Source organism: Chlorocebus sabaeus, chromosome 7, assembly GCF_047675955.1.
Source record: "Chlorocebus sabaeus isolate Y175 chromosome 7, mChlSab1.0.hap1, whole genome shotgun sequence".
NCBI lineage: Eukaryota > Metazoa > Chordata > Mammalia > Primates > Cercopithecidae > Chlorocebus > Chlorocebus sabaeus.
The window spans coordinates 73,251,944-73,271,479 of NC_132910.1; the positions used below are offsets into that span (position 1 = coordinate 73,251,944).

A 19,536-nucleotide genomic window follows, 5' to 3' on the forward strand; every position below is an offset into this window, starting at 1 on the left:
CCTGTGTGTACTCTTTACCCAGTTGTTTTCCATGGTAAAATTATTTTACATAATCATAGTATCAAAACAAGGAAACTGACGTTGATACAATGTGTGTGCATAGTTCTAGGTCATCTTATCATGTGTAGATTCATGTAACCACCACCAAAATGAAGATACAGAACTATTCCATCATCACAAAGATCTCACATAACACTATTTTAACTTGCCATATTAACCTTAAAAAAAAACTCTTGTCCTCCTCTCTGTAATTAGTGGGTCACTAGAATCGGTTGTTTTTTATTGTGGGAGGCAGGTGTGTGGAGAGGAAGCCCATCTCCCTTTTTCAGTCTATTAAGGAAATTAATAAAGGGAAAAGGGAAAGTCTTCTATGGATAAGTTCTGGGAATCGTAGATGACTATCCCTGGTTTTTTATGACTACCTGGTAACACTTCAACTTTTAATCACTGTACTTTTAAAAGACTTTTCCAGACATAGAAAACATTTTATTGAGCTGATTATGAATGTTCACATTCATTCTTATTATAGAGGTATGGCAAACTTGTAGAGAGACTGAATTATAAAGTATGACTTATTTGGGGATTAGAGAAGGAGTTCATGGAGTAGAGATATCAAGGTGGAAGTAGAAGCACTAGTGATAATTCATTTCCTAGATGGTTGACAACTTACCCCAAAGACAAAGATACCATATATATCCTCTTGGAATTTGCTTGTCTACTTACCTTATGTTCTATAGTGTTGACACAACTATTCCTAAGAATTTTTTTCTTCATCTGTCATTATACTATCTAATGTTCTTTCACAGTGAGAGGGTTCACACTTTGTCTACTTCCAAGGCTCAAATCTGGGTTGCCCACTTGTAGTTTATCCTGGGTAGCAACAGTCTTAAGGCTTCAAGACGAAGGATCTAAGGTGACTGATGGACTACTGTGTCCCATTATGAAACTATGCATAATGTGGTCATCTTATGTATTAGTTTCATAGGGCTGCCATAACAAAGTATCCTACACTAGGTGACATAAAAGAACAGAAATGTATTCTCTCACAGTTCTGGAGGTTCAAAGTCCTATTGGCAGGGTCACATTCTGTCTGAGCTGTAGGGGAAGATCCTTCCTTGCCTCCTCTTAGGCTCTGGTGGTTGCCAGTAATCCCTAGTATTCCTCGGCTTGTAGATGAATCACTCAAATTTCTGCCTTCATCTCGACTGCCTGCCACTCTCTCTCTGTGCCTGTGTGTCCCACTTTTTCTCCTCTTACAGGGATACCAGTCATATTGGATTAGGGTCCACCCTCAGTGTAAACTTACCATAACCTAATTATATCTGCAAAAATCCTGTTTTCAAGAAAGATCATATTCATAGGTTCCAGGACTTCAGACTTGTACATATATTTTTGAGGGACGCCATTCAACCCACACATGATGCAAACTGCAATAAAATTTAGAATATAATGTTTATTGGTGTATCATGTAGGCTCTACCTTAGGAAATCCCAAGATCCACATGTAATTTTGAGATTAAAAAATTTCGTAAAAGTTTTATACTGAGAATTATTGAGTCTCAGTGTCAGAAGATAACTTTCTTGACCACCTTCCCCAGTTCTCTCAGTAAAAAAGGTAAGGAAATTAATGCCTGGAGAAGTCAGGTGATTTTATATAAAGTCACATAGCTTGGATGAAAATTAAATGAAAAATTGGATCAGAAGAGCTTCTAGAGTGATTATTGTAGTCACAATTTGAATTTTTTTTAAAAAAGTTTCTTACAAATTAGAGTTAGCCCTTTTCCTTCAAAAAATTTTTTTAAGACTGTTTCCCAACATATGTTGAAAGCAAGTAACACTAACCCTGTGAGGTAGCCTAGACATACATGAAGAGGAATACCGTAATAAAACTAGGTTGGGAAATAATCTGTGAACTGCCTCAGTGTATCTTGGTATATTGAAGACTCTGTGAACACTTGCTGTGAAGAAATCTGTCTAGTCAGCAGCATCTACTTTTTGTGGTCACTGTTAGGTGCAGTGATACTTGGTGCATAAGACAGAAATGGTCATTAATGAACCTGGGGGAGAATGTAACTATTGTGAACATTAAAATTAAGATAAATAATTTCAAGTGTAAAACGTGCCACAAGTTGAGGTAGGCAGTGCTCTGGTAGCATTTAATGGTCTGGAGGCAAGAACAGGATCAGATTCATATGTTTAGAAGATCTCTGTGACTGCTGATAGAGTATGGAGCAGAGAGATGTAAAAAGTTAATACCTTGGAAACATCCTGGCAAGAGGTGATACTGTTTGGACCAGGATGAGAGCACTGAAGATGAAAAAAAGTCAATGCATTTGTGAGAGACTGGGAGGTAGATTTAACAGAAATTGGTGGCTGATCAGTAGGGCATTTCCAGACTTATTTGATTCTTTATTCTTAATGTGTGGAACTAGTGTTCCATGAAATAATCTGTTTTATGACATATCCTTTATTTCTCTGAATATGTTAGAAATTTTCCCTTTGAAATACATGCGGCTTTTTAGTAGTGAGTATGAAATTATTCTCTGTAAGATAAAACTATCCTTGTATTTACATAGTCCTCAAAATCTGTATGGAAGTTTACTTTTCACCACCATTCTTCATTTTTTGGTCTTAACAGTCCATGTTCTTCAATGTTATCTTCCTTTTAAAAAATATTTTAATCTCACGATTCTTGGATTTCCTACAAAAGATTGGTCTCTTGTATTCCCTGTCAGAGTACTACTGTAGTTTCTTGTTATTCATAAAGGCAGTTGCCAATCAGAGATCTGTCTACTTTTTAGGACTCAGCTATCTTGCTTTTTATAATAGTTGGGCTGTCATAGATATTGTTCATTAAAGATGCTTAACTCAGACTACCTCTATGGGTACAAGGTTGTGTTAGGAGCTTGTGGATTCTGAAGCCTTATAGATGGCATGATTTTATTGTTCATCTCTGCAGGGGGTGTCGGGGGAAACAACTAGAATTTATAATATGATTTTCTTACACGTTTTATGGTCTCATCATTATTGTTTTCAGCAGCGACCCCCTGTGGATGAAGTACTCAGGGAAGGTCACATCAATTTGTCAGGTCTCCAGCTGAGAGCACATGCTATGTTCTCAGCAGAAGGTCTTCCTTTGGGAAGTGATTCCTTAGAATACGCATGGTTAATTGATGTGCAGGCTGGAAGTCTTACAGCTAAGGTCACAGCACCACAGGTATGGTTTTCAGAGTACTATCTCCTGACTTATTTTCTTTTTCCTTTCTTTATCCACCTTCTCAAGAATAACTTGTATGCCTGTTTGAATGTTCATTGCATTTCCACTGATGGCATTCTGATGGGAGTCATTCTTGCCATTCAGAATTTTAGTTATAGGTGAGTCAGAGACAAGTTTCACTTTTCTGAGCCACATATAATTTGTTGGGTGTAATGTATGTAGTTCTATGTAATATTTCCAAGAATTTGAGACTTTGGGAAAAACTCAGGATGAGTACTGTTCTAGAAGTCAATTTAATATATTATTAAAATTATGTTACTTGGCCCTCCATTGTTGGAAAAAATCTTATTTTTCTACTATATGGAGTAATTTTTTAAGAACTTTGTTTTCTTACATATTTCTTAAGTAGGATTTGAAAGTAGCTCTTATGATGCTAAGGATTAGGTAATAAGGTTCTTTGCTTGTCATGTCCCAAAGCAAGGTTACATCATTTGTACCTGCTGTTAGTGATGTTTATAATAGTTTCAAAAAATAAGAGTGAATTTACTGGTAAGTAAATCTGGTCTAGAATTCTAGGTGTGATCCTTTTGGATAAATTCTCTCCCACCACCCCTTTCATTTAATCCTTAGAAGGCACAAAAGCCTTAATATATTATTTGTTTCTAATTGGCCACTGAAGTTTAGTTGAATTGCCATATTATTTTAACATTTCACCTGAGTCATATATTTATTATAATATGAATGTTCATCTTGATATTTCAAAAGACGAACTTGATAGGAATGCTACATACTCAATTTTGATAAAAAGTTATAGAATGGGTATAAAACATATAATTTAGAGGTATGTAGTAGCAACAAGAAAGTGATGAAGAACCTAGATGCCTTGTTTACCTGGAAGAAATCGTCAGAGGGTAGCAAAAATTAATATTCTAGAAATGGTGGGAAAATGAATGGAATTGAAAAGGGATATTTTGGAGTTGAACGTCATCTCAATATAATATTAGAATGTATAATGATATTTATAAAAATATGTGAAAAGAAATGCATAATGGAATGTATAAAAGCGGATGAAAAGCAATAGTCATTGCTCACTGGCCTTGTAACTGTCCTCTCCTTATTATCTCCCATTTCCCATCCCTAAGTATACAAGTGAAAACTGAAGCATATTCCAAAGCAGCTTGTTCCCTAAGAAGGGAATAAAGCTGTGCTGGTACAATTCCTTTGTTCTAAGGAGTGCTAGAATCTTACATGTTTATAAATTGCGTTTATAAGGTGAAACATTTCTCTTTCTTTTGCATAAAATCTCGGCATCACTGTTTGCTGTACAGTTCATGAATCTGTAGGCACTTTTATGTTTATTCCATTCTCTGTATGTTTTAAAAGTAAAATTTATATTTTCCAAGTGTTTAAATTATGTACTTATTTGGGGGGATAATGCCATGTATATCTATCTCTCAATGTTTTTAACAGCTCTAATCAATTATAAAATTAAGGTTTTTTTTTTTTTTAAAACTGAAGATTTGAAGAATTATAATATATGCTTACTTAAGGTTCTATTTACATAAACAAAAGTGCTTTAATCTTCAAAATACCTGGTTTTTAAAAATTGTAGCTCAATGTGATATTTAGATACTTTCTCACATAAAAGTTTGGTTTATGATTAGAGAATTTTAGGTGCTTTTCTATGTGGGCATTTCAGTTAGCTATGTAACAGGAAAGATATATAACCTTGAATAAAAGGATTTGCTTTAAAAGTTGCTGAAGTGAAATTTTTCAGTTGAAATGAGTTTTCATTTTGGCAATGCATTTTGTCATTCATAAAGGAAAAGTAACATAAGCATATAAATGATATTAAAGGTAGCAAAAATCATTGGCTAACAATTTGCTTATTTAGCAGAAGTTTTAAGATAGTGTTTGGGTTCTTCCAAGCCATGTTAACATTCTTCAGAAGCTTTTAAACTCTGAACACTTATTTAGAATGCTAACAGTGTTGTCAACTTGTCACTGATTATCTGTAGCTGGCATGCCTCTTGGAGTGGGGACAGACATTTGTTTTTCATGTGGTATGTCGGGAGTATGAACTGGAAAGACCAAAATCAGTAATAATATGTCAGCATGGAATTGATCGTCGGTTCTGTGAGTCCAAGGTATGTTAACAAATATGTTAGCAATATTATAAACATTTATGAATTTTTAAAAATGGAATATTGAGATATCAGCTTCAAGTCAAATACATGTAACCTTGAAGCAAACTGCAGTTTTTTCAGTTAATAAAATTATTTTTAAAATTCTTGGCCATTTTAAAATATCTAAATATGAGATGATTATTAAAACATACAAATTAAAAAATAAACAGAATTATAAAAATTATATTTTGCTTACATTTTTGCTGTTAACATTCATGTCATATTGCATTGTTGGGATGTGGCTATATATTTATGTAGAAGATTTAGAAATTGAAACAAGGAGAAGGTTGAATTCTTCACATGACATGGTTTGCAGACCACTCTGGACATGCCACTTCTCCCATAATGTAATAGCAAGGTTGGTCATTTGCTAGGTTTCCTGACACCACATGTTATGCTCTTTTCACAACATTGTGCCGCCTTCATTAAGGGTCATTACAATATCTTCACAAGGATTGCAGAAAGTAGATGGTAATCCCCAAAACCGCGTGCAGTGGCAGTGAAATGCATAGTATTATTGTGCAATAAATACTCTCTCTTATGAATTTGGGGAGGGAGGCATTTTCTCCCCCTGATTTTGGAAGTGTGGTTATTTCAGAAAATCTGGAAAGCATGGCTGTTTCAAAAAAGAAAAATAACTTACCCTGGTTCTACAACACAGTGGTTAACAGCTTAGTTTTTCTTTCTAGTTCTTTCCCATATGTGTCTTTCTTTTTTTGTTCTTCTGCTATACAAATTATATTTGTTTGGTGTTATATTACTGTGAATTGAAAGTAGTTCATCCTACTTTTCCATCCAAAAAAATCTGTAATGCATGCCTATATATTGACATTGAAGGAAACAGCTATATTTGGTGATTAAAATTATTTTTTTTCTTATTATAAACACATTGCCAGGCTTCACAGAATTGGTTCCTTAGTCATAGGTCAGGCAGGCAGTTTTTTATGGATAATATAAATATACCTTTAGGAGCCTCCCCCTCCTTTTTCTTTCTTTCTTTTTTTTTTTTTTTTAACTTAAAGTGTTTACGTTCCATTAAAAATTTTTTTTTTTTTGAGACGGAGTCTTGCTCTGTGGCCCAGGCTGGAGTGCAGTGGTGCGATCTCGGCTCACTGCAAGCTCCGCCTCCTGGGTTCAGGCCATTCTCCTGCCTCAGCCTCCCAAGTCGCCGGTACTACAGGCACCTACCACCACACCTGGCTAATTTTGTATATTTTTAGTAGAGATGGGGTTTCACCCTGTTAGCCAGGATGGTCTCCATCTCCTGACCTCGTGATCTGCCCGTCTTGACCTCCCACAGTGCTGGGATTACAGGCGTGAGCCACCGTGCCCGGCCCTAAAATTTTTAAAAATAAGTTTGAGGCATAATTTACATACATTAAATTCATCCTTTTAAAGTTGTACAGTTTGTCCCAGCACTTTGGGAGGCCGAGACAGGCGGATCACGAGGTCAGGAGATCGAGACCATCCTGGCTAACACGGCGAAACCCCGTCTCTACTAAAAAATACAAAAAAACTAGCCGGGCGACGTGGCGGGTGCCTGTAGTCCCAGCTGCTCGGGAGGCTGAGGCAGGAGAATGGCGTGAACCTGGGAGGCGGAGCTTGCAGTGAGCTGAGATCCGGCCACTGCACTCCAGCCTGGGCGGCAGAGCAAGACTCCGTCTCAAAAAAATAAAATAAAAATAAAAAATAAAAATAAATAAAGTTGTACAGTTTGAGCTTTGACAAATGCTGTATATACTTGTGTAACTATTATCACCAGTGAAGATATGGAACATTTCTATCACCTTAGAAAATTCCTTTGTGTGTCTTTGCAGTCAGCCCCTCAGGCAACTACTGATCTCCATTCTGCCACTTTAGTTTGTTTAGGTCTATTTTTGTCCAGAGGAAATATATCCTTATAGAGTATTGACTACACTGTAAGACACCTGTTTCTAGTTCTGGCTTTGCCACTAATGAGCATTTTCATGCTGTTGGGCCAATAATTTACTCAGGGCTGCCATCTCCTCAAGAAATTTATTGATATAAGTGATATATACATTTTCTTCTAACCTAAACATCATAAAAATCTGTGTTTTAGATGTAAAATAAAATTAATATGGATTATCTTAGATATCATAATATTTACAGTGAATATATTTGTGTATGTGTGTGTGTGAAAATACATCTGTGTGTATGGAGTACCTGTAAGAAAACCTTACAACTCTAAACTCATACAATTCTTGTAAACCTGTGACATTGTTTACTTATCACTTTACTCTGCTTATCCTCTCTGAGTTTCAGTAAGAAGTTGTATATGTATTGTCCGTTAGACTTGCTACTTGCCTCTTCTGAATGAAAATGGTGCATGCTTACTTATTGTTTTCTAATGTATAGTTTTCTAATTTATAATACTTTAACTGCTGATTTCATTTATTATAAAAGAATGAAATTAGATTTTTTAAAAATACATCAATAACTAGATTTTTTTGTGTTTATTTAAAGAAGACGACTTAACTGTCAAAATAATAAGTTGACGGTGATGATTTAGATGTACAATCCTTTTTTATTTTAGTTGAGTTGTATTCCTGGGCCTTGTCCAACTTCAGATGATTTGAAATATACTATGACTCGTTTAGCAGTAGATGGAGCCGATATTTATATTGTTGAGCATGGTTGTGCTACAAATATAAAGGTAAGTGTTTTGCTCGGCCAGTGTAGTGCTTTTTCCTTTTTACTAAACCAAACCTCTATTTCTTGAACTAAAATACACACTTATAGTTTGTCATCTCACTGACTGCCACATAATTTTAGGAGAAAGCGTTCTAATTTTTACTCCTCCATGTTCTCTTCCAGTATTTTTTTTTTTTTTAAGGCATACTTTCACCAGTTATTTACTCTGAGTTATTATAACATTGTTTTATGGCAGGGATATAAAATAGTAGGTTGCTTTTATATCGCGATGTAAACTGGTAGTGCTTTTAAATGATGTGATTTTTGAATGTCTTTAGGATTCATACATTTATATTTTCTGCCTGGCTCCTGAAAACATTTGTTTCCCACTCTTTTATGGATTGTAGTTTAAAATCAAGCCTCGTTAAGTTTCTATGATTTCATTATTTACTTCTTTTGTTCGCCTGTGGACTTCTGCTTTTTTCCTTTTATCCTCTTTTTAAAAAAATGTCTATTTTTGTTTTTATTTTCTTTAACTTTTCTGTTCCCTTCTTGTCCCTTCCCATTTTTTTCCTTTTTTATTTCTTTTTCCTGTATTTTCTCCTTCCATTTATGTTTTACTCTATTTGAAATGATCACCTATTCAGTAGTTTTGGCTAAGCTACTTAAAAATACAGAAATTACACTTTTGTTTCGTTTTCTTCATTCAATTTTAGATGGGTGCAATTCGAGTTGCAAACTGTAATCTCCACAATCAATCAGTTGGGGAAGGAATCAGTGCTGCAATTCAGGATTTTCAAGTGAGACAGTACATTGAGCAATTAAATAATTGTAGAATTGGACTTCAGCCTGCAGTGCTACGGAGGGCCTATTGGCTTGAAGCTGGGTCAGCCAATTTAGGACTTATTACTGTTGATATTGCTTTAGCTGCTGACCATCATTCTAAACATGAGGCACAAAGACATTTCTTAGAAACTCATGATGCCAGAACTAAGAGGTAAGTGAAAATTTTAAGAATGGCAGTAGTCTCCTGTTCAGATGAAAATAACTAGATAATTATAGAGGAAATTCTACTGAGAGAATGGACTAAGAATATTTTAAATAAAGACCTAATATAATTGTGCTGCTGCACCTCAATGAATATATAAGGACCTAATATCTAAGTAAATATATATCTTGTCTCTGGTGATGGTATAGTTGTTGGAAGTAACATTATTTTCTGATGTGTTTCTAAGTCTATACCATGTATGCCAACAGTGAAACAAGTTTAAGTTATGGTCCCCAAATAACATTTTGTAAAGCACTACATTTTCTCTCTTACCACAGCTCTCCACTTTCAAGTCATCATTAATTCCTAGAAATCACAGTACTACTACCGTCTACTGTATAAAACTCCTTTTATGGGCCTTCAGAACTGCAAGGAAGATTAAGAGTACTCAGGCCTATTTCCTTGGTCCTTAGGAAATTATTATATATGATTTTAAAAGTTGCCAGCGCCTCTTACTGAATCACTTCCATTTAAAATGATAGTATGACTTTTTCCATCCCCATCTTCCCCATTGTATATTTAATATATGCTAATTCTAAAAATATAGGAAATTATTAAGAAACAAAAGAAAATAATGATCATAACCCCACCACATGAAATTTTATCTCCAGGATTTTGCTGTATTTTTTTAATGCTTGAAATCATCCTGTATATACAGTTTAAAATTCTGCATGTTTGTATTAAACTTATATCCCAAGCATCTGGCCACATGATTAAACATTTTATAAAGATCCTTTTAAAAAAATGATAATACATTACCAAAAAGACACAACATGTTTTATTTAGCCATTGCCCTTATATTAAATATTTAGATTGTTTCTAAATTTTCCATTATAAATGATAGAGGAACATTTTTGCACATAAAATATTTTCCCATGCTTTCTGGCTGTTTCCTTTAGATAATTTCCTGGAAGGGAGGATGAATGAGTTGAAAATTAAGACTTTTCATATGCATTCCCAAATTACTTGCCAGAAATTATTTCAGTTTATATCCCCAATGGCTTTTTAGCTAGTCCCTGTCACCCTGCACCATTACTACCTTTTGAGCATTTTCTGATAAGTGAAAGATGGCGTCTCTTTATTTTGCATTTATACATTTCTGAAATTAATACTTTAAAAACCACATTTGTTAGCTGTTTTGATTTCTTCACTTGTGAATTGAATGTTTATATTCTGTGTACATTTATTTACTGGGGTCTTGGTGGTTTTCAATTTTTGAGAGCTCTTTATAGATGATCACCCTTTTTGTGATCTCTGTTGCTAGCATTTTACAGTTTATCTTTTAATTTTGTTTTTATTTTCATATATGACTTTAATTTTATACATTCAGATATATCAGTTACTAATTTGAGAAAGCCATTCTTTTGCTAGTAATCAATAGCATCTGTTATTATTTTTTTCTTTTCCTTTTTCTGGTTAACATATAAAACTCGAATCCCTCTGGATTTTATATGGGGTACATGTGTATATTATTTTAGGTAAGGAGATAAATCGCTTTTTCTGCAAATACCTATTCAAATACAGAGGGAAAAATTTACACCTAATACATATCCATTTCTCTGTTTCACAAAATGTTTTTTGTTATCTGTTAACTTTCCCAGAAGAACTTGAGAACCATTTTTCTGGTTAAAAAAAATCTGTTGAGATTTTTATTGATATTACGTTAATCTTTTAATTGAGGAAGATTTGACATATATCTGAGTATGAAAGCTCATATATGAAGAATATTGTGTAAAATAAATTGGATTTCTTTGTTATTTATTGCTCAGGAAGCCACTTAGTGTGAAACAAATGTCTGTTTTTGATTAGGTTAGGTGGTAGAGCAAGGTGGTAATGGAACTGAGGAGGTTGCTTCAGGTGACTCAAGTTGCTCCAAGTAGCTCATTTAGGTTGGTTACAGTGCTGTAGTTTGTCAAAAATTGTGAAGAGTCTGGGGTTTTTATCTTTCTTACAAGGTAACAAGTTAGCTGTTACAATTTCATGGATGCTGGCAAAATACACAAAACTTCTGATCAGAGACTATATTACAGCAAAAGTGGTAGCCAGTCACGTGTTGGCAGGTTGGTTCCCTGTACCCACCAAATAGAGTTGTCAGATAAAATACAGGATGCCCAGTTAAATTTCACTTTAAGATAAACAACAAAACACATTTTAGTGTAAGTTTGCCCCACATGTTGCATAGAACAAACTTATTTTTGTTTGTATTTTATTCGCTAAATCTATCAACTCTGTCCCTGAGTCCTAGAGGGGATAACGTAGTCCCAGCTACTCGGGAGGCTGAGGTGGGAGAATCTCTGGAACCCAGGAGACAGAGGTTGCAGTGAGCCAAGATTGCACCACTGCGCTCCAGCTTGGGAGACAGAGCAAGACTCAGTCTCGGGAGGAAAAAAAAAAAAAAAAAAGGCCCATCATGATGAATATGTGCATAAAGTAGATTATGTTGAAGAAGAGGAACAGTGAACTTGGGGAGTCTTACTATTTTTATAGTAAGTGGAAGCAAGCCTACTCTTTCCAGAGAGAAGGATTACCTCAACCCTCAAGGCTGCTTGCTCCAAACACAACCCTGTGAAATACGCTGGACAGAGTTTGCATTCATGGCATCCCCAGCAGGAACATACAGGGATTCCTAGGATTCATGACAATTTGCTCTCCCCACATGGTAACTCATTGACTTTCAGCTTTGGCTGCCTTTGTGCATGTTGGATTCCCAGGAGTTTTAGAGAAAAGTATATTCATTTCTGATATTACTGGAAAAGCTACTGGATACATAGGCAATTAGTTCCGTTAGATTAATGTTTTTTAAAAATATGGCTCCCAAACCACTAGCATCAACATCTCCTTGGAACGTATTACAAATATACATAATCAGGCCTTCCCAGACCTCAATCAGAAACTCTGGAGGTGAAGCCCAGTCACTCTATAGTTCAACAAGCCATTCAGTTGATTCTAATACAAGCTAACGTTTGACAACTAGTGCATTGGATTATGCAAAGATAGGAAAGGAGAGCTAATGTTTGTTGTGTAACTTCTGTAGTCCAGATTTTGCATCAGGTGCTTTACATGTGTTATGCTATTTTATTCTCACAATGATCTTATTAGATGTATCATACCATCATTTTGCAGATGAGGAAACAGGCTTAGAGATGTTGACTTGTCTGAAGTTCTAGGGTTAGTAAGTGGCACAGCTAGAATTTGAAGTCAGGTTTAGAGGACTCAAAGTCATGCATTCTACCAAGCTTTTGCTGTGGAAATGAAGTAAAAAAATGTCTATTATGTGTATAAGTTCTTTTATTTTGATGGTGTTTTAAGATATCTTTGCTGCTTGACTTAATACTTTAAAATACAGAAGTGATTTGAAATGAGTAACATCTGACCAAAGTAACCTTAAGCTGTCCCTCATCTTAAGGCCTACTCATACATTTTTCCTTCTGTCTTCTCTAGATAGATGTTCCACTTCTAAGTTGTTTCATCTCATCTTTAATGTCTCAAATGTTACTTTTTAAAAGATTCTCCCTATTTTCTTTGTTACAACACCCTGTTTACCTCATAGCACTTGATACAATTTATTATTTGCTGTTATTTTCTTGTTTATTGTTTATCTTTGCCTCTGTATTGTAAACTTCATATGGATAAGACCATCTCAGTTTTGCTTAGCATGACACTAGGCACTTAATAGATATGTTCAAGAAATATAAATTAATGAATGTAAAATGAAGGTGATGATACCTATTCTGTCTCCCTGTGAGGGTCTTGAGAATCCAGGGAGACAATACATGTAAAAATGCTTAGAAAAATAGACTGTAAACGTGAGAGGATTTTATTAAAGTTAAAAAAAAAAGGAATAAAGATATTTCTCACAAATTTCTATTACATAATTTTTTTTTTTTTTTTTTTTTGAGACGAGTCTTGCTCTGTCGCCCAGGCTGGAGTGCAGTGGCGTGATCTCGGCTCACTGCAAGCTCCACTTCCTGGGTTCTTGCCATTCTCCTGCCTCAGCCCTATTTTTTAAGAAAGGAGGGGAGTTAATAAATACTGACAGATCTGTGAGTCACTTATACAGAACCCGAAGTTTACATACATTTTTAATACTTTATTTGGAGTCCTTATTAGAAAGGAGTAGACCTGGATATTATTTTTCTCTAAAATATGGAGTAGTTCATTATTTTAATTTTATTAAGAAATAATGTCAGTTGCTTCATATTTATAATTTTTTAGTGTTTTAAATTTGCATTGTGAAATAGGCTCTGAGATGCTAAAGGTAATGAGCTATCAAGCATAATCTATACTAATGGTTTTTTTTGGATTAATGTCTTAAAATTTTAGTTTTTTTGAGAATGTTTACTACATTGTAAAACTGGACTTAAATGTCTGATTTTTATATTTGCTGTTTTTTAATGCTTTGGGCTTTTTAATGTATGCCATATCTCTATTATTATTGATTCTGGTAATTTCCACCTCACTTGCTCTGGTAAGACTATATGTTTTTAGAAAGGCAAATGATTAAAAAAACACACACACACACAGTAGTAATAAACCTTTGTGTTTACTTTGTCATTTAAAAATATTTACAATTAACTTTAATTATCTATCAAAAAGTTTTTCATTTCTTAATGATTTGTTTTTTATGTTGTTGTTTTTTGTTTTCTTTTGGGTTCTGTTTAGGTTGTGGTTTTTGTGGCCAGATGATATCCTGAAGAATAAGAGGTGTAGAAACAAATGTGGTTGTCTTGGTGGCTGCAGATTCTTTGGTGGCACAGTAACTGGCCTAGATTTCTTCAAACTTGAAGAGTTGACACCTTCCAGTAGCTCTGCATTTTCAAGCACAAGTGCAGAGTCTGATATGTATTATGGACAGTCTCTGCTACAGCCTGGAGAATGGATAATTACTAAAGAAATTCCCAAAATTATAGATGGTAATAAAATGTTTCGTTACTTGTGCTAGTTGTTTATTTTCTTCATCACTATGCCATTCTGAGAGAAATTCAGTGTTAACTCTGTTCAACTCAATTTATTTTGTGTAATGTTATGAGTAGGGTTTAGTATAATCCACCTTTGTTTTGCACATGACTTAACTAAAGCCAGATAAAAGTAGTGATTGTTTCAGAGTTACACAGGGCAGAAGTAGGTCTGCTAATTCAGATCTTCTGTTGTTGACGTGGGTGACTTTCCTCATGGAGTTTATTCTAAATATTTCCTTACATACTGTTATTTTCCTGTAACACAGTATCCAGATAAATACTTAGGAATAGCTGTGCTTCAAGGTAACAGTTGTTTCACCAGCTTGCTTTTATACGAAAACTTTTGAATAGTAGTATTTATACTATTGGCCCCCATGTTACCAATTATTTTTGCAAAATAGTTCCCTTATCAGTAAAATTAAACATGTCAAGAAAAGAACTCTGGTCTTAGAATCTTTAGCATAACTCTGCAAATACATCAGTTTGGTATGAGCAGTGAAGAGTGACTTTAAGTGTATTATATTTAGATTTACCTAGAGTCTTTTCTTCAGAGACTTCAGAAACAGATTTTCCTCTGGATTTCTTTAGTTGTGTATTCCTGTGATTCAGTGCAATATTTACTGCTTAAGTTGCCATGCTGTGAAGATGTTAAAAGCAGAAAAGTCTTGATACTTCATGAATATTTAGCCATTTCCCCTTAATTAATTTAAAAATATTAATTTACCTCTGCCTTTTATCAGTAGACAAAAAAAGATAGGAAAGGGGTAATTTTACCTTTAAGAGTTTATCAGATTGCTTTCCCATGTATAGAAGCTCTTAGAGGAAACAAACAGGTGGACTACATATGCAAAATTCCTGTTTAAATGATTTTTTACTGAGTAGTGTAAGTGTGAACAAGTTATTTTAAGGTACTTTGGTAGGTTTGCTAGCATGAGAGCAGATTATCTTATAAAATCAGCAAACACCAAAACTTCCTGGCATTTAAGTGATAAGATAGATTGTAATAATTTAGCTGTCTTATATAACTTTTTTATGTTTGAATAATGTTCATTTTTAAAAGTTTACACTGGCATTTTCTCATTTAATCCCTAAGCTACCACGTAAAGTGGATATTATCCTTGTTTCGTAGTAAGGAAACTGAGGCCTATCACTGAGACTGAGTTGCGTGAAGTGATACAGCCAGGTATGGCTGAGAGGAAACTAGAATCAGGGCCTTTGGAGCCACCTTGTTGTTCTCTCTACTATGCTATAACTGGCGCTAATTATAAAGATTGCTTGATTTTCAAAGATTAACCATCACAAACTCAAGAAAGAATATTTGCAGGGAATTTATACATGATGTGAAAGGAGGAAAATAGTAAACTGTCTTCCTAACATTGAAAAAAGTAAAATTCTTATAATGTCTAATAGGAAGCGTCTGTATCTCTTGGTGATTCTCAGTGAACACTGTGTTCCTGTATCACTTAGAAGTGAATCAAGACCATTTTTTCTTTTGACTTTCATTGTTCTGTTTTACATTTGTGGTACTAGAAGTAAATATTATATTTTAGGTTTACGACTCTTACCCCTTGAATGCCACTAGAACTGCATTCTATTCACAGAGATGTTTTCTCCATTAGTGGGTTTATTTTTTTTGGCTAAAACTGGGTTGGTAGGAGGAGAGGGGAAGTTGAGCAAGATTTATTTTTTTGGATCTAGGCAGCTATAGAATTCTCTTTTTATTTCCCCCAGCCCCTCAATTTATGTAACACATCACAGAGCTCTTTATGAAACTCTGAAACAGTGGTGCTTCACTCTGATCCTAAAGTCGTTATTTATTCACAAAATCATGTATTGAGTGCCTTCTGTGTATGAGGCATTGTTCTAGGCACTGGAGGTACATCAGTGAATGAAAAATGATACAGTCCCTGTCAACATTGAACTTTTAGAGCAAAAGGGGGAAAATGCTTAAAATAAGTAAATCCAAGTAGAAGATATGTGGTGTTCTTTGTACTATTCTTGAAAGTTTTGTGTAAGTTTGAAATTTTTCCAATAAAAGATTTAAAAAGAAGAAAAAAATTCACTGTTTATGGGCCTGGGATCTATACTTATGTAGATATATTTCTAAAATGTTTAACAAATTGCTATATGAAATTAGTCACTCGTTATTTTTACATGCCTGTAATCCCAGCACTTTGGGAGCCTGAGGAGGGTAGATCATGAGGTCAAGAGATCAAGACCATCCTGGCCAACATGTTGAAACCCTTTCTCTACTAAAAATTCAAAAATTAGCTGGGTGTGGTGGTACACACCTGTAGTCCCAGCTACTCAGGAGGTTGAGGCAGGAGAATCTCTTGAACTCGGGAGGCAGAGGTTGCAGTGAGCCAAGATCGTGCCACTGCACTCCATCCTGGTGACAGAGTGAGACTCCATCTCAAAAAAAAAAAAAAAAAAAAAAAAAAAAGATTGTACTTAAAAATGGAATAGATTGCCATGGTTTTTTATAAACTGCTTTTGAGTTTTGTGTATTCACTTAACCCACCTTTTGTTTGTTTAGGTAATGTGAATGCCATGAAGAGGAAAGAATGGGAAAATAAATCAGTGGGAATAGAAGTAGAGAGAAAAACTCAGCACCTTAGTCTTCAAGTACCATTACGATCTCATAGTTCATCCTCTTCCTCAGAAGAGAACAGTAGTTCTAGTGCTGCACAGCCTTTGTTGGCTGGTGAAAAGGAAAGTCCCTCATCTGTTGCTGATGACCATTTGGTTCAAAAAGAGTTCATGCATGGGACAAAAAGGGATGATGGCCAAGCAAGGTCAGTATTCACTTAGATTTAGAAGCCTGATCATAAATAGGATTATAATTGTTTAAAATTCTGGCAAGAAAAACTTCTTCCCTCTCCTTTCCCCCACTTTAGAAAATTGTTTCCTGTATATCTGAACATATTTTGAAATGTCAATTTGCTGTTGTCTGATTATAAAAGTCATTCATTCCAGATATGAGGAAAGTACAAGAAAGTATAATGAAAGTGGAAGTTTCTTGTCATCCCACCACTCAGAGTGAATCACTGTTAACATTCAGATATTATCCTTCTAGTCTAATGGATACTTTTTGTTCCTCCTCTTGGCACCTTAATAGTTGGCCACTCCCTTCTTGAATCACAGTTTCTTCTTGGTTTGATAGCACATTTCAGAATTTCCTCCCACTTCCTTGGCTATTCCTTCTCAGTCTCCATTGTCCTGTCCTCCATTTCTTCCTCCTTTATTTTTTCTCTTCCTTTTATAGCCTGCCCTTTGTTGAACATTCTCTCCTTTTTCTCCACTTATTCTATATTATTTCCCTAGGGAGTCTCAATAACTGTTTGGTTTCAATTATGTTCTCTAACATCTTTTAAATGTAAAACTCCAGCCAAAACCTTTGTTCCTAAGGCCTAGCTACCTTCTTGATATATCTACTTGGATATGTCATGGAGACTTCAAACTCAACATATTAAAAATGGCCTTATTCCTATCATTCTTAACTTGTTCTGCTTTAGAAAATGGCACTACTACATCAGTTACTAAAGTCAGAAATACTGGGGTTATGTATAACTTCTTCCTCCAGTCTCCTTTAATCAAAGGCCCCTGGTATATTTTGTTGGACAAGTTTTTAAAGGATGTGAAAGAAAAAAAAAACTTTATAAATGCATTAGTGTCCATGGATTATGGTTAGATTACATTCTGGGGTTTCTTTCAGTTTTTATTGTGTTTTAAGCTACCTCAAAAATTTTTGGAACTAATGAGGGGTATGAACACATACTGTACTGTTTTACTACTTTGGGTATTTTATTATAAAATTGTAGATTTTCTTTTATTTGTAAAGTACATGATTAAAATTACCAAAAGGATTTTTATTGATATTTCTTTTTATGCTTAGAGTAAATTTTATGATGTATAGAAAATGGTAATAGCTTTTCTTTCTGTTTTAGTATCCCTACAGAAATTTCAGGAAACAGCCCTGTGTCTCCTAATACTCAGGATAAGTCAGTAGGTCAGTCTCCTCTTAGATCTCCCTTGAAACGACAAGCCTCTGTCTGTTCCACCCGTCTTGGAAGTACTAAGAGTCTTACTGCTGCTTTCTATGGGGACAAGCAGCCTGTAACAGTTGGAGTCCAGTTTAGTAGTGATGTCTCTCGAAGTGATGAGAATGTACTAGACTCACCAAAGCAGAGGAGAAGTTTTGGTTCATTCCCATATACACCATCTGCAGACTCTAATTCATTTCATCAGTATCGATCAATGGATTCCAGCATGTCAATGGCTGATAGTGAAGCCTACTTTTCTGCTGCTGAGGAATTTGAGCCCATTAGCAGTGATGAAGGCCCTGGAACTTACCCAGGTAGAAAAAAGAAGAAAAAGCAAACCCAGCAGATTGACTACAGTAGGGGTTCCATATATCACAGTGTAGAAGGACCACTGACTGGACACGGAGAAAGCATTCAGGATTCCCGAACTCTACCATTCAAAACTCATCCTTCTCAGGCTTCATTTGTTTCTGCGTTAGGTGGAGAAGATGATGTTATAGAGCATCTATATATTGTAGAAGGTGAGAAAACAGTGGAGAGTGAACAGATTACTCCACAACAACCTGTGATGAATTGTTATCAGACTTACCTTACTCAGTTCCAGGTAATTAATTGGTCAGTTAAGCACCCATCCAACAAAAGAACCTCTAAATCCTCATTGCATCGTCCCCTTGATCTGGATACACCAACCAGTGAAGAAAGTTCATCATCATTTGAACAGCTTTCTGTTCCAACTTTTAAGGTATAAACCAAATCATTAGTTTCCATCGATATATTTATTTAGAAAAATAGATTTTTAAGAAATTATTTTATAATTACTCTCATTCTTTTTAGCTACCTTTCTGAGAGATAGACTTTCTGAAGCCATGGCTTTATGTATGATAGGTCACAGAGTTATTGATGAATATTAGAAATTTAAGTAAATTAAATTGAGAAATGGTTTATAGTTGATTGTCACTGCATTAATCTCATCAACACATATTCTGTGTCTGCACTGTACTCTAAGATTAGGATAGGCCGGATGTCGTGGCTCACGCCTGTAATCCCAGTACTTTGGGAGGCTGAGGCAGGCGGATCACGAGGTCAGGAGATCGAGACCATCCTGGCTAACATGGTGAAACCCCGTCTCTACTGAAAATGCAAAATATTAGCTGGGCATGGTGGCGGGCGCCTGTAGTTCCAGCTACTCGGGAGGCTGAGGCAGAGCTTGAACCTGGGAGGCGGAGCTTGCAGTGAGCCGAGATCGTACCACTGCATTCCAGCCTGGGTGGCAGAGCGACACGCAATCTCGGGGAAAAAAAAAAAAAAAAAAAAAAAAAAAAAAAAAAAAGATTTGGGTCAACTCTTTCTGAATTCATATTTTCTGTGTCTTAAAAATAAAATTTTGAAGTTTTTAATGATGTTCTTTTTATTAATTCATCAACTCCTTCCAT

At 35.1% G+C, this 19,536-nt stretch overlaps 1 protein-coding gene across 10 annotated transcripts in view; it reads left to right on the plus strand.

The window, feature by feature from the left end:
- The window catches only part of BLTP1 (bridge-like lipid transfer protein family member 1), a 401,511-nt gene that overhangs the window by 261,058 nt on the left and 120,917 nt on the right, over positions 1 to 19,536 (plus strand). For 8 of the 10 annotated variants that reach the window (XM_073017605.1, XM_037991533.2, XM_007999715.3 and 5 more), the window contains exons 23-29: positions 3,037 to 3,216; positions 5,235 to 5,363; positions 7,957 to 8,076; positions 8,771 to 9,051; positions 13,765 to 14,015; positions 16,597 to 16,855; positions 18,008 to 18,845. In XM_073017605.1, the coding sequence (XP_072873706.1) occupies positions 3,037 to 3,216; positions 5,235 to 5,363; positions 7,957 to 8,076; positions 8,771 to 9,051; positions 13,765 to 14,015; positions 16,597 to 16,855; positions 18,008 to 18,845 (2,058 nt within the window). The remainder of the gene's footprint in view (positions 1 to 3,036; positions 3,217 to 5,234; positions 5,364 to 7,956; positions 8,077 to 8,770; positions 9,052 to 13,764; positions 14,016 to 16,596; positions 16,856 to 18,007; positions 18,846 to 19,536) is intronic. The other 2 variants (XM_073017606.1, XM_073017609.1) reach the window with 1 other exon arrangement.